The sequence below is a fragment of the Marmota monax genome, unplaced genomic scaffold, assembly GCF_021218885.2.
Source record: "Marmota monax isolate L192 unplaced genomic scaffold, Marmota_monax_Labrador192_F-V1.1 WCK01_AAM20220418_F8-fsc00005, whole genome shotgun sequence".
Classification (NCBI taxonomy): domain Eukaryota; kingdom Metazoa; phylum Chordata; class Mammalia; order Rodentia; family Sciuridae; genus Marmota; species Marmota monax.
Genome location: NW_026692254.1, coordinates 28327001 through 28341857, shown reverse-complemented (window position 1 = coordinate 28341857; position 14857 = coordinate 28327001). Strand labels below are relative to the sequence as shown.

Sequence of the window (14857 nt, the reverse complement as noted above, 5' to 3'; positions counted from 1 at the left end):
TAGTCTCCCCTCTCCCACAGGGGCCCGGGTGCTTTCCTAGCCCTGGGCCTCTACAGCCTACTGATCGTGGCCCTGATGACCGCAGACCTCCTGCACTTCTGCAGCGGTCGGGGCCGGGGCGCTGGCCGGAGCTGTAGCCGCCGCAGGTCCCCCACTGGCTCCTCCGCTGCGCGCCCCCTGCAGGTCCCGGAGCTCACAAACTAGGTGCGCGTGCTAGAGGGGCGGAACCTCCTCCCCAGCGCCCCGCCCCTGCCGGGTCGCGCTCTCCTTGGCCCGCCTCTCTCTCACGCCGCCTCTGACTCAGAGCTGGGGCGCGTCAGCCACTGGCAGCTTCCAGAGCCCAGGGCCACCTCCGCCCCAGAGACTGCGCCTGCGCGGGCCCGGGACTTCGGCTCCGTGATGACTGTGAGTGGTCCAGGGACCCCTGAACCCCGACCCGTCGTCCCCGGGGTGCGTAGTCATCCTTCCGTGTCATCTCTCCTTCACAGTTACCCTGGGTATCTCCTGGCCTCCTTTCCCATTCTTAGCCCTCGATTGGACCCGCTCCCAACCCCTGCTCCCCTCTCCTAGCTCCCTTGTTCTTCCCTGAGCTGCCTCCCCGACGTTTCCATCCCATTCTCCACAGGCCAGCTCAGTGGAGCAGCTGCGCAAAGAGGGCAACGAGCTGTTCAAATGCGGAGACTACGAGGGCGCCTTATCGGCCTATACCCAGGCCCTAGGTCTGGGCGCGACGCCTCAGGACCAGGCCATTCTGCACCGGAATCTGGCTGCTTGTCACCTCAAGCTGGTGAGGGAAGCTTGCCGCTCTTTCCCTGGCCTGCGTGGGTCCCTATTTGGCCCATCTTTGCTGCTGCTTGGGCTTGATCTGGGCATTCGATTTTCCCAGCTATGATTGCCAGATGTCTTCGGGCCTCAGGGTGTTGGGGGATCCGGTGACTCTGGAAAACAAGTGTATCTCTTCTGTCCCTTTAGTGCCTGGAAAAGGAGATGACCATCTTCTCAGGCTTCTGATCTTTTTTTCTACAGGAAGATTATGATAAAGCAGAAACGGAGGCATCTAAAGGTAAGGGAATATGGGCCCTCATGTGGAGCTGTGGGGCTTCTTTGGTGGGCAAGGACTCTGGGAGCACTGCACTATCTATCTACTTTCTTCTCCTTTGGACCCTGAAACACATCTGCCTTCTTTCTTTCCCACTCCCTTGGGCATTTCCTTTTCCACAGCTACCCTCACCTTTTCTGAGGCTGAAGTACCCACGCATCCCCCCACCTTCCTCTGGCCCTGGAGATATTTCCCTCCTGCTCTTGCCTGGAGACGGTGGCCTCATGGGTGCTGACAGAGCTCCTGTTTGTGCTCAGCCATTGAAAAGGACGGTGGGGATGTCAAAGCACTTTACCGGAGGAGCCAAGCCCTAGAGAAACTGGGCCGCCTGGACCAAGCTGTCCTTGACCTGCAGAGATGTGTGAGCCTAGAACCCAAGAACAAAGTCTTCCAGGAAGCCCTGCGGAGCATTGGGGGCCAGATTCAGGAGAAGGTATGTGAAAGACTTGAGAGATTGGAGCACTGACCCCATGATGAAGTAGTCTGAATCAAGGGTATAGACACAGTTCTCTGGACAGGAGCTGCTGATGGCAAGTGAGCATAGAATGATGCTCAGCCATGCCAGTGGATAGGGAAAAGCAGGTTAAAATAATGGCACCATACTTTTTTGTGTGGTTTGTTTGGCAAATTTTTTTTTTTTTGAGGCCCTCAGCCTCTTGAGTTGCTGGGATTACAGATGTTTGCCATTGTGCCTGGACTGTCAATATATTTTTAATAAAGATATTGTTTCATGGTACATATATTTATATATTTTTAAATACAGCTGATGAAAACTAATTTTTATACCTTTATTTTATTCATTTATTTTATGTTGTGCTGAGAATAGAACCCAGTGCCTCACACATGCTAGACAAGTGATCTACCACTGAGCCATAACCCCAGCCCTACTACATATATTTTTAAATTAATTGAGGGAAAATAATTCAAAGACTGTCATGAACTCTAACCAAAGTTTGAATTAACCAGATAATGTGTTGTTAAAATATACAGTAGAAGCAAATAATACAATGGCAAACACTTTATTGACAGGTTGAGACCTGGGAAAACAAATAGTTTTCCTCTCATTGCTAAGTCTGTTTGGATGGCAGCAGCTGCCTATATGTAGAGAAGGACTAGGAAGCATATTTCCTGGGCCTAGCAAGGGAATGTGCTGTGCTTGATTAGTCATGTCTGCCATGGATGCAAGAGGAGAAGTGGGGACTAGGTTTGTGCCATCATCGATGCCTAATCACCTGGGGATGGGTAGGTAAGTAGGCTTAGGATGGTCTTGCTTGTTCAGATTTAAAAAAAAAAAAAAAAAAAAAAAAAACTGTCAAAAAGAGAATTCTGAGCTAAAAGAAGTGTCAGCAACTGCCTTCCAACCTTCCAGCTCCCTTGATGAGTATGCCATGAGTTCTCTACATAGATGGCACCACTGTCAGTGGGTTTCCTTGTGGCTAATAGGATACCTCCCCTTCCAAAGAGCACTATCTTTAGCATTGGTGCTGTTCCTGTTGCCCAAACAAGAATTAGCTCAGAGAGGAAAATCACTTCAGGAAATTTAGGAGGAGCTTCCCAGCAAGTCTCTTCCTGTCCATGGTAGCGTGGTGCTAGCCCTGAGCCCAGACATCCTCACTGTGCCTCCCAGAAACAGGAGTCAGGCCTTGGAGGAGACGGAGAGAACAGCAAGGAATGTGATATCTCTGGCCAAGAGAAGTGATTGCTTCTGTGCTTTACTCGTTTGTCCTAGGTACGATACATGTCCTCAACAGATGCCAAAGTGGAACAGATGTTTCAGATACTGTTGGACCCAGAAGAAAAAGGGACTGAGAAGAAGCAAAAGGTATAGGGCCTTGAGTGAGCCCATGGGGGCTGAACTCCTGGATCTGCCCATTCATAGTCCTCTATCTCTTCCATGGTGTTGGTCTCAGAAACCCCTTTGCTGGCCTGGTCTGATGTATGTTGCTGTTTGAATCATGGGTCCTAGATGGTAGCTCTGAGGGCTTGGAATCATAGTATGAACCAAGAAAAGGGAACCAGTATTCAAGAGTGACTTGTTGGCCAGTCCTCTTCCAGGAGCTAGGTATACAGAGGTAACTGAGGCACTGTCCCTACCTTTCAGGCTCTGCTGAAGACTTAGGACCACATTTGTTCTAACCATCAACTCTGAGAGCAGGGTTTCCCCTCTACCTAGAAGGAAGCTTAGAGAGGTTAAATTTATGGCCAGTGTCACTCAGCCACTAAGTGGAAGTGGGGAGGTCCAGAGCTCAGTGCCTCTGCTTAACCTGTCCCATGCTACATACAGTGTCAGTGTTGTAATGTACTTTGTGTGTGTGTGGTATGTGCTGGGAATGAATCCAGTGCCTCATGCATGTTAGAGAAGTGTTCTACCACTGAGCTACATCCCCAGCTCTTATAATGTGCTTCCGTCGACACAGGCTTCTCAGAACTTGGTGGTGCTGGCCCGAGAGGATGCTGGAGCTGAGAAGATCTTCCGGAGCAATGGGGTTCAGCTCTTGCAACGCCTGCTGGACACTGGAGAAACTGACCTCATGCTGGCAGCTCTACGTACACTGGTTGGCATTTGCTCTGAGCATCAATCACGGGTAGGTAGGGCAGAAGATCTAGTTTATTGCTTCAGTCCATTTGTCTGTCCATCCATCTATCTATGTATTCAACAGTCCATTAATTTATCTACCTTCCATCCATTCTTCTACCCTTCATCTTATTCCAAAAAGAACTTGAGGCAGAGTATAGGATGAAAAATAAAAATAATACCTAAAAGACCAACGTGAATTAGTATGAAGTAGGGCACCCTGAGCACTGCTTTCTTGCAGCTAGCTCACACAAAAACACCTGGTCACTGACTCATTTAGTGTCCATATGCTCAGAAAGGGGTCCTAGAGATCAAATTGGCAGCCAGGCATGGTGGCACAGGTTTCTAATCTCAGCAATTCAGGGAGGCTGAGGCAGGAGGATTGCAAGTTCAAGACAGCCTCTGCAACTTAGTGAGACCCTGTCTCAAAATAAAAAATAGAAAGGACTGAGAATGTCGCTCAGTGATTGTGTATCTCTGGGTTGAATCCCTAGTACCAAAAAAAAAAAAAAAAAGAAAGAAAAGAAAAGATCAAACTGGCTTTTCTTCTAGAGAGGGGTCCTCACTTAGAGTTATGTGGTCAAAGATGTCACCCATAACATTTTTATCATGGAGATAGTGACTTTACATGTAGAAACTACCTGACCCTGACATGATTCTCAGCACAGAGAGTATAGCCAGAATGGTCCTGCTCTTGGACCAGTGTAGTAAAGTCCATGCTCTCAGCTCTTTCTTGAGCTGGCTTGCTCTAGCAGACAGGGACTTGACCCTTGGTTGTTTTTAGAGGAAACTACAACTTGTAAATCAGAAGTGGAACTGTGAAGTACTCAAAGAAATTCCCTTTCACTTTTTTTTTAGGCTGGTGGGGTTGGGTTGGGTGCATACTGAGGTTGAACCGAGGGCCTTGGACACTCTGAGGAAGCATTCTACCACTGAGTTACATCCCCAGCCCCTCAATGAAGTCTCTTTGGGCCAAGTATGAGCTATTTTTCTTGGCCTCCCAACAGGTCAAGAATGGTTGAACCATGTAAATTTTGTTTTCTCCTTCAGCTTCTGGAAGGAGCCAGTGATGGGTTCACATGGACCTTATGGGGTTCTCCAGATGAAGATTGGGGTAGAGAGGCCTTGCAGGTTCATTCCACTCATGTTCACATCCTCTAGCTATGGACAGACGTCAGGGCTGTGGTTAGGGAGGAATAAGGTGGCTATAGGCCTGGGGCTTAGGTACCTTTGTCCAGTTTATGTTTCTCCTTCTTGAGGAGACATGAAACAAAGTAGTTGCTCCCTGGGCCAGAGTGTTTTTTGTCTTCTAATTGGACCAAGGAGAGCAGAGGTAAGGACTCCTCTGGAATGTTTTCTTTAGGAAACCTTTCAAATGCAATTTTTTTGGCATGACCCCAGGTCACACCATCTGTCAGGCCTGCTTTGTGCTCTCTTGGAGATGGTTCTTCCTCCCAAATGTTTTCTCACCTCTGACCACACTCTCCAACTCAGAGTTAGGAAACTCTATGGCTGCCGTTCATTGACCAGAGGCTTCTATCTGCCTCTCTCCCATTCCAGACAGTGGCAACCCTGAGTGTGCTGGGAACTCGACGAGTGGTCTCCATCTTGGGTGTGGAAAACCAGGCTGTGTCCTTGGCTGCCTGCCACCTGCTACAAGTTATATTTGATGCCCTCAAAGAAGGTGTCAAAAAAGGTTTCCGAGGCAAAGAAGGTGCTATCATTGTGGGTGAGTGAAGCAGGCCTGCAGTTTTTTGTCATGTTGTTATTGTGGAGGGGATGGGGCTGAACCAACGAGGCTAGTTCTTTTGGGACCAGACTTGCAGCTGCAAGTTGGTTAAGAAATGGCTTGGTGACAGGATTTTACTCTAGATTCTAAGTAGCCAAGATGCTTGAGGGTAAGGCTGGAGTTCAGGCATGAGCCTAGATACAGTTCCCCCTGTGTCTTCTTGGCTTGTTGGGGGAGTTCAAACGTCAGACTGGGATGGGCCACAGTGGATCCCACTAATGTCCTCTTTTTGGTGCTGAGAATTGAACCTAGGGCCTCTGTATGCTAATCACTGATGTGTCCTTGTTGCCAGATCCTGCCCGGGAGCTGAAGGTCCTCATCAATAATCTCTTGGAGCTACTGACTGAGGTTGGGGTCTCTGGCCAAGGCCGAGATAATGCTCTGACCCTCCTGATTAAAATAGTGCCCCGGAAATCACCTAAGGATCCCAACAATAGCCTGACTCTCTGGGTTATTGACCAAGGTAGGTGATATAGTTTACAGAAATTTGCTTAGGTAGCTGAGGACTGTTTATCCATAGGTGTGATCAGAAAAGGAGCAAACACACAGCCATGCATCTGCTTCAAAGTACATCCTATGGCCTTCATAGTACCCTTAGGAACTTAAAGTTAGACCCTTTGATTGTGTATGTGTGCAAAGGCATACATACCAAGCAGGCCTGAAATAGCAGGTTAACAGAAGGATTGGATTGGCTTTTTTTTTTTTTTCAGTTGTAGTTGGACACAATACCTTTATTTTTGTTTTTATTTTTATGTGGTGCTGAAGATCAAACCCAGCGCCTTGCACGTGCTTAGGCGAGTGTTCTATGGCTGAGCCACAACCTCAGCCCCTGGATTGGCTTTCTTTTTCTGAAGGTTTTGTTTATTTATTGGAACTAAACCCAGGGGCACTCTACCACTGAGCATGTCCCTAGCCCTTTTTAAAAAGTTTTTATTTTGAAACAGTCTTGCTAAATTGCTGAGGCTAGCAATTGAACGTGTGATCCTTCTGTCTCAGTCTCCAGAGTGACTGAGATGTACCACTGTACCTGGCTGAAAAAAAACAAATTTTAATATGTTGGTTTACTCCTCTTTTTTCCCAAAAAAAAAGATAAATAAGAAAAGGTTTGAAAAGGCCATGCTGAGCACCTCTGCCAGGTCCCTTTGCACCCCTCAGCTTTTTTGTTATCATAATGATCCTCTGAACCCTGGGTGTTATTTTTCCCTTAGTTTTATAGAGCAGGAACTTCAGAGCCCCAGAATATTTGGTCCCATAGGGCTGGCATGCAGACCTCACTTTTGAGGTCCTTCCCTGACCCACAGCAGCCTCCTGGAGGTTGTATATCCACCAGCCATGTTCTCTGTGCTGCTTTGATGTGATTGTCTGAACTCTGTGACTTCTCAGCTGAGAAGGAGGTAGTCCTGCTTGTCTCCTGGAAAGCCATGTCTCTTTACATAGGGGTTGGAATTGGTGTTCTACTGACTAAATGGAGTCTCTTTTCAGGTCTGAAAAAGATCTTGGAGGTGGGGGGCTCCTTGCAGGATCCTCCTGGGGAGCTTGCAGTGACAGCAAATAGCCGTATGAGTGCCTCCATTCTCCTCAGCAAGCTCTTCGATGACCTGAAGTGTGATGCTGAGAGGGAGAATTTCCACCGACTCTGTGAAAACTACATCAAGTAAGGGAGTCTGCTCTCTTTCTCATTTCCAGGGATTCCAACAAAAAAGTTCTGACTTCTTTGGGAAGGGGCATAAGTGACAGGCTTTCATCAGGGAAAGCAACTTTGGGGAGGACTGGCAGGGGCTAGACAAAGTGCCCCAAGATGAGTAAGGGAGTCTTGCTATGTTGTCCAGGCTGGCCTTGAACTCCTGGACTCAAGTGATCTTCTTGCCTCAGCCTCCCAAGTAGCTGGGACTACAAGTGCATGCCACTGTGCCCTGCCCAGACTCTCTTCTTGTTCCCATGTGACTTCACTAGGGAGGTTCTTTCTCAAATCAGTTTTCCAGTAATGCAATGAATGTATCAAGTGCATACCTTTACTGCATACTTTTTTTAGTGGTTGATGGACCTTTGTTTTATATACAGTTTATATACAGTTCTGAGAATCGAACCCAGTACCTCCACACACGCTACCACTGAGCTACAATAGCCCAACTAGGCACTTTCCATGTATTCATTCCAACACAGAGGGGAAACATGATACTGCTTGCCCTTAAAGAGCTTATAGCTTTGGGGGAAATGACAGATGATAAACTGTGAAATAAACAGAATGATCTCAGTACAAGAAAGGAAGTAAACAGGATGGTGTGAGTGACAGTAGCCTTTGTTAGGTGGTGTGTCATCAGGGAAGACTTGAATGAAAGTAGATAAAGATAATTGGGGTGACCATTGTCATCCTGGTGAGAGAGCCCTTGTCTTCCCTTGGCAGCTTTTCTTGCAATTTCTTTCCAAGTAGTTTAGGTGCCTGGTCAGTGGAGGGAAGCAAGGAAAGGAGAGTACCTTCATGCATGCCTTGGTGTGACAGCTATCATTCTGTTCCTCTCAGGAGCTGGTTTGAGGGCCAAGGGCTGGCCGGGAAGCTACGGGCCATCCAGACAGTGTCCTGCCTCCTGCAGGGCCCATGTGACGCCGGCAACCGGGCCTTGGAGCTGAGTGGTGTCATGGAGAGTGTGATTGCTCTGTGTGCCTCTGAGCAGGAGGAAGAGCAGCTGGTGGCCGTGGAGGCTCTGATCCATGCAGCTGGCAAGGCCAAGAGGGCCTCATTCATCACTGCCAATGGTGTCTCGCTGCTAAAGGACCTGTATAAGCGTAGTGAGAAGGACAGCATCCGCATCCGGGCACTGGTGGTGAGATGGACAGGCTGAGGGTGGGCATGGAGGTGGATGAGCATGGGTGCTGACGTGGCTGGGTCTCACTGTACAGTCTTAGCACCCTGTAAGTGAAAGTAAGATATATAAGGCCTGGTTCCTCCTGACAAGCCAGGTACTTTTTTTTTTTTTTTTTGAGTTGTGAATGGACAGAATGCCTTTATTTTATTTAATTATTTTTATGTGGTGCTGAGGATTGAACCCAGTGCCTCACACGTGTTAGGCAAGTGCTCCACCGCTGGAGGAGAGTTGGGGATATAGGGTGTCACATGCTGTTCCCCTGCTGGTAAGAAAGGCTGGGCCTGCAGGAATCAGGCAGTGTCCCCAGGAACTGGCGGCTTGGGCATTGTCTAGCCTTCCATGAGCCTACTGTGGCCACGGACTTGTGGAAGCTGTCCTTCCTTCTTGGGTCACTTAGTCCTGGATTTCTCTATCCCATAAGGCCATGCTAAAACACCTGTTTTTTTCTCCACACACATATTGGCTCCACTTGCAAAGAGGTTTATTGTAGACCTAGAATGGAACAGAACAATTCTCAGTGTAGATTGGGAAGGGTTGGAATCTAGGAAGCCAGGGTGCCAGTCACTACCAGGCTCTATGTCGTGTGGCCATCTCAACAGGCAATCATTGCCTAATGCTGAGATGGTAGCCTGGTGGAGAAGGTGCTGATTTGTGTATCAGCTTTAAGAGAGCCGAAGCAGAGAATTTGGGAGGAAGCCTAAACTAGGCATGGAGGAGGGCAGACAATGGGTCCTGTCTTCTTTTTCCAGGGACTCTGCAAGCTTGGTTCAGCTGGAGGGACTGACTTTAGCATGAAGCAGTTTGCTGAAGGCTCTACTCTGAAGCTGGCCAAGCAGTGTCGAAAGTGAGTGGTGTTGCTGTGGCTCCACACCTGTCAGAGCTCGGGGGTGGGGGGTTTGGATAGAGGGCTTTCTGTCCCAGGCAGGGGCTGTTCTCCCCTAGGCAAACTCTTCTGGATGCCGGCACATTGTTTCTGTTTGTTGACAGGATGCCCAAGCCTCTGACTTTTCTTTATCCTGATATATTCTTTCCCATTCCCCAATTCAGATGGTCATTCACTCCCCTGCATGTCCCCAGGTGGCTATGCAATGACCAAATCGATGCGGGCACTCGGCGTTGGGCAGTGGAGGGCCTGGCTTACCTCACCTTTGATGCTGATGTGAAAGAAGAGTTTGTGGCAGATGAGGCTGCTCTGAAGGCTCTGTTCCAGCTCAGTAGGGTAGCTCTGTGGGTTCCTGCTGTCACCCTGGGGACACCATTTAGGATATAGTTTACCAGGCTTTCTTGGCAGGTCTTGGACTTGGTATTGCAATTCCAGGGAGCAAGGGCTGGCAGCCTGAGCAGCTACTCTATGTTGCCTGGGCAGCAGCAGTGTCAGGGAAGATGAGCTTTTTGGAGGAATGGGGGAGGTCAAGTTTTTGTGAGCTCCCTAAGTCTGGGGCCTTGGGAGGTTCCCAGATTCACCCTGATGTCCAGGTGGAACAGCAGAGGGTGAAACAGGGCCCCAGACCTGGCAGCATTCACTACTCTGTCCTGGACTGGCCAGCTGAACTTCCCTCTGTTCCTGGCAGTCCGAGGAGAGGTCGGTGCTCTTCGCAGTTGCTTCAGCACTGGTCAACTGCACCAACAGCTATGACTATGAGGAGCCTGACCCCAAGATGGTGGAGCTGGCCAAATATGCTAAGCAGCACCTGCCTGAGCAGCACCCTAAGGTAAGGGGTACACTAGAAGAGTCTTGGAGTTTGTCTGTTGTTGGGAACAGCTGCCTTTTTGTTTCCATGTTTATCAATCTCTGCTGTGAGAAGGGCTCCCTTCCCCTGTCTGGTTGGCCAAGGCCCCTCCTAAGCTGTGTCCTTCTCTAGGACAAACCGAGCTTTGTGAGGGCTCGGGTGAAGAAGCTGCTGGCAGCAGGTGTGGTGTCAGCCATGACATGTATGGTGAAGACTGAGAGCCCTGTGTTGACTAATTCCTGTAGAGAGCTGCTCTGTAGGTAAGGCTGCCTTGAGTTGGCATGAGAGCTCTCCCAACTCTTAGGCCTTGTCAGGCTGCTAGTGTGACTGTGGGTGGAAGAGGTCCTGGGACTGTGGGCCTCTTGGAGCAAGGGAGGCCATTTGCCTGCCTTTCTTTGTTGAGCCCAAGAATGGAGTATCTGCTTGTCAGAACCTCAGACCCCTCCACCCACTACTGTCTTCTCCCTGCAGAGTCTTCCTGGCTTTGGTAGAAGAGGTGGAGGACAGAGGCACTGTGGTTGCTCAGGGGGGAGGCAAGGTGAGCTGGTTTACCTATTTCTTCCTGATGCTAAGCCTTTAGCTTATAAAACATGATTCAGTACCTGTTGTGCCAGAGATAAGGGTTGAATGTGGCATGGAAGGACATTATTAGTGACCATCAGGAATAGCTTCTTACAGAGTTAGTGATGCTGATGTGGGCGGGTTCTTCAGAGTACCTCAGTGTTTTATGCCCATTAAAATCCTGAGCTCACCTCCCTTTCTCTTTTCTCACTTACTTCCATGGCCCCATGGCCCCACAATCCATAACTAATTTTTTTTTTTTTAAAGAGAGAGGGAGAGAGAGAGATAGAATTTTAATATTTATTTTTTAGTATTTGGCAGACACAACATCTTTGTTTGTATGTGGTGCTGAGGATTGAACCGGGGCTGCACGCATGCCAGGCGAGCGCACTACCACTTGAGTCACATCCCCAGCCCCATAACTAACTCTTAACAGGTGTTTGAGCAAGAGTTTGAGTAGTTTAATGAGAGACCTCTGGTGAATAGCATCTGAGCAGGAAGTGTTGTCAAGCCTGGAGAGAGAAGGAGAAGGGTGGGGGCACAGTTTGGCTTGCATTCCCAGGCATGTCCTGGGCCACTGATGGGCTTGTTCCTACAGGCTCTGCTTCCGCTGGCTCTGGAAGGCACTGAAGTGGGACAGACAAAGGCAGCCCAGGCTCTTGCAAAACTCACCATTACCTCCAACCCAGAGATGACCTTCCCTGGTGAGCGGGTGAGTGCCTTCTTGACTCAATCGTAGCCTCTCCTCCACCCTCACTGGGCCCAGATGGCCTCTGGCTAGGGCTACTCCTTGGGACCAACATGTATCAGTAGCTTTGCTAAGCCCTAGGGTAGGGGAAAGCCTTAGCAGCACTCTCTTGGAGGGTGGACTCCTCCCCGTGGGGTTAGTGGAATAGCAGGGGCTGTGGTGATTAGCCCTGACCAGTGTGGGGCATATCACAGATCTATGAAGTGGTCCGGCCCCTCGTCTCCCTATTGCACCTCAACTGCTCAGGATTGCAGAACTTCGAGGCGCTCATGGCCCTGACAAACCTGGCGGGGATCAGTGAGAGGCTCAGGTAAGGGGTAAGGGCTGGGTGGGACATCAGGATTTGTATTATCCCTGGTAGATTACAGTCAATCATTGGCTTATTGGAGCCTCATAGTGACTCCTCTGTATCATACAGATGAGGAGACAGGCCAGGAGAGGCACCAAGACATTGGGTGAGAACATTGCAGGTTCTAGAGACTACCTGGCTTCAAATCTTGACCTCAGTAATTGCCAGTGTGTAACTTCAAGCAAGTTACTCACGGCTGTGTCTCAGTTTCCCCTTCTGTGAGTGGGATGATTATAGTATCTAGCTCATGAAGTAGTGGTAAGAAGAATTAAATGAGAAAATACATGTAAAAGTAATTAGCACATAGGCATTTTTTTTTTTTTCAAAGATAGAGTGAGAGAGGGAGGGAGGGAGAGAGAGAGAGAATTTTTAATATTTATTTTTTAGTTTTCGGCGGACACAACGTCTTTGTTTGTATGTGGTGCTGAGGATCGAACCCGGGCCGCACGCATGCCAGGCGAGCGCGCTACCGCTTGAGCCACATCCCCAGCCCTGCACATAGGCATTTTGGACCCCTAGCAATGTGTTCAGTATGTATTTGACAAAATACTAATTGTGATCTTGAGCACATTACTCACCACTCAGTCCCAGTTTCCCCTTCTACAAAATGTAAAGATAATCATACCTGCTTTCATAATGGGGTTGTGGTGAGGAGTAAGTAAAATAATCCAAACAGCTGAACAGGTTAAGTGCTCAATCGTTAGGGTTTAAATAGCACTGCTATTGCCACTGCTCTGTTGGCCTACTGCCTATTTGTGAGCATTTTCCACAGTCTTATGCTGTTTCCTAGGCCTAGTCAGAAGGCTAGAAACAACTGCAGTTCATATCTGGTACAGCCCTGTCAATGGACATTCCCAAGGGAAATCCCTGATGATGCTGACTCGTCTACCTTTGTCTTCAGACAGAAGATTCTAAAGGAGAAAGCTGTGCCCATGATTGAGGGTTACATGTTTGAGGAACACGAGATGATCCGCCGGGCAGCCACAGAGTGCATGTGTAACTTGGCCATGAGCAAGGAGGTGAGTGATAGTCCAGGTTGTCCTGACATGCAGAGATGGAGTTGACCCTGTGCCCTGGATGGGCTTTGCACCCGGATGACATGGTTCTGTCCCTCCATATGACCACAGGTGCAGGACCTCTTTGAAGCCCAGGGCAATGACCGGCTGAAGCTGTTGGTGCTATACAGTGGAGAAGATGATGAATTGTTACGGCGGGCAGCTGCTGGAGGCTTGGCCATGCTCACGTCAATGCGACCCTCACTGTGCAGCCGCATCCCCCAAGTGGTCAGTGCTGTTCTTAGTGGGGGAGGATAGGTGACCCTCATGGTGTTGGTGGGGGATGTCCCAGGGTGTAGGTGTGTTCTCCACCAGGATTGAGCCTATTGCTGCCCTGTTTCTTGCAGACCACACATTGGCTGGAGATCCTACAGGCCCTGCTTCTGAGCCCCAACCAGGAGCTGCAGCACCGGGGTGTTGTGGTGGTGTTGAACATGGTGGACGCCTCTAAGGAGATTGCCAGCACCCTGATGGAGAGTGAGGTGCTAGAGATCCTGTCAGTCCTGGCTAAGGGCGAGGAAGGCCCTGTTACTCGGGCTGCTGCAGCCTGCCTAGGAAAATCAATGGAATACGGGCTTATCCAACCCAACCAGGATAAAAAGTGAGGGCTGCCCTTGTCCCAAGGCTCTCACACACACTACCTATTGCACTGAGAATAAGGACAGAAGCAGCTTTGGTTGATGGGCCCTGGGATACCAAACACTCTTGCCTCTCCTCCACAGCTGCACTTTGACAATCTGTTGAGTTATGGATCATAATCAGTCATACAGCCCTGCCCTGCCAGCACTGCCTTGAGCCTACTAACAGGGGCCCTATTTCTTCACCGCTGTAGAGAGCTGGGGAGAGGCATTACAACTCTGCCTGTGGATTCTAGGCATCAGGAAGGGCATATCAGTAACCTCTTAGCTGTGAGCATCCTTTCAGTCTGTTAGGTCTGCCCCTCTAATAAAGTGTATGGTACTCAAATGTGTGCTCTGTCTCTGAGCAGGGAGGACTCTGTGGGCAGGAGCTGGATATGGGTGAGTGTACAGTAGAGTTCTGTAGCAGCAGGAGAACCACCTTTATGGAAGGAATCTGATCGATTTACCTCTCCGGGGCCCACTGAGTTGCTTTTAATCCTGCTGGAGAGAGAAGGGGTAAGACCAGGAAGCTATGGGCTGGGGATGTGGCTCAAGCGGTAGTGTGCTCTCCTGGCATGCGTGCGGCCCGGGTTCGATCCTCAGCACCACATACAAAACAAAGATGTTGTGTCCGCCGAAAACTAAAAAATAAATATTAAAAATTCTCTCTCTCTCTCCCTCCCTCCCTCTCTCACTCTATCTTAAAAAAAAAAAAAAAGGATAAGTTAACTTGAATTTAAAAAAAAAAAAAAAAGACCAGGAAGCTAGTCAATAGAAACCATTCAGTTTCCTGGAAATAAATGGTTTTAGGATATGGACTCCCATGTTTGCCCTTCAGTATTTTTGTCTTTATGAGTCTTGGTGACCTCCAGTCAGGCAGTGCTTGGGATTTGGGGTTGGTGGTGTTATGCCAGATTCGTGGGACCCCAGTAGACCTCCAGGAGCCGAATCTGATGCAAGCACACAAGAGTCTTTATTGCAAGCTCAAGCCTGGACTCACAACAGTTCCCGACTCAGCGGTCCCAGGGAGTGAGTCCTGGTCCTTTGTTCTGTGAGATTTTATAGGTTTTGGGAGGATACTTTATGTGTCACAACATCACACAGCAAATCATTCCATACCGCAGGAGAATCAAACAACAACTCTTAACATTGAAAGCATATTCATTGGCAGGAACAAGTTGGGTAGGGGTGATTGGCTAGTACAAGAGGGAGGTTCATTTGAACTGATTGGTTTAGGCCACAAGGGGTGTACGTGCTAAACTACATGGTTTCCCATCATGTTATCAACCACCATAGAGTTCTTGGGGGTCATTGTGCATTCCAGGTATTTTCATTGTCTTATGCTGATTGGAGGTTGCTAGAGGGGGTTGCCATGGGTCCTCACCTAGCCTAACTTAGTCAGGGATATTTGGCGCTGCAGACCTCTCCTGTTATTTACAAACAACTCAGCAGAGTGGGTATGTACTT

The 14857-nt window shown here is 49.0% G+C and overlaps 1 protein-coding gene across 3 annotated transcripts; it reads left to right on the top strand.

The window, feature by feature from the left end:
- The first annotated feature begins 277 nt into the window (after nt 1-277).
- On the top strand, nt 278-13736 carry Unc45a (unc-45 myosin chaperone A). Of its 3 annotated transcripts, none has more exons than XM_046437837.1 (20): nt 278-405; nt 626-787; nt 1027-1063; nt 1357-1532; nt 2829-2921; nt 3517-3684; nt 5235-5403; nt 5756-5926; nt 6946-7117; nt 7985-8285; nt 9077-9171; nt 9405-9546; nt 9899-10039; nt 10190-10317; nt 10529-10595; nt 11217-11330; nt 11561-11676; nt 12617-12734; nt 12843-12998; nt 13118-13736. In XM_046437837.1, exons 1-20 carry the CDS (start codon nt 400-402, stop codon nt 13373-13375), a joined length of 2790 nt encoding a protein of 929 aa, XP_046293793.1. In that variant the 5' UTR covers nt 278-399; the 3' UTR covers nt 13376-13736. The 3 variants fall into 3 exon arrangements, with proteins under 3 accessions (XP_046293793.1, XP_046293797.1, XP_046293789.1); XM_046437833.2 differs by having other exon boundaries at nt 309-450; XM_046437841.2 differs by lacking the exons at nt 12843-12998; nt 13118-13736 and adding an exon at nt 12103-12245 and having other exon boundaries at nt 307-450; nt 12617-12733.
- The last annotated feature ends 1121 nt before the right edge of the window (nt 13737-14857 follow it).

Coding starts and splice junctions, on each gene's coding strand:
- Unc45a (XM_046437833.2), top strand. CDS start 400: ATGACTGTGAGTGGTCCAGGGACCCCTGAACCCCGACCCGTCGTCCCC. Junction 1,533..2,828: donor GGGGCCAGATTCAGGAGAAG/GTATGTGAAAGA, acceptor CGTTTGTCCTAG/GTACGATACATGTCCTCAAC. Junction 7,118..7,984: donor CTCTGTGAAAACTACATCAA/GTAAGGGAGTCT, acceptor TGTTCCTCTCAG/GAGCTGGTTTGAGGGCCAAG.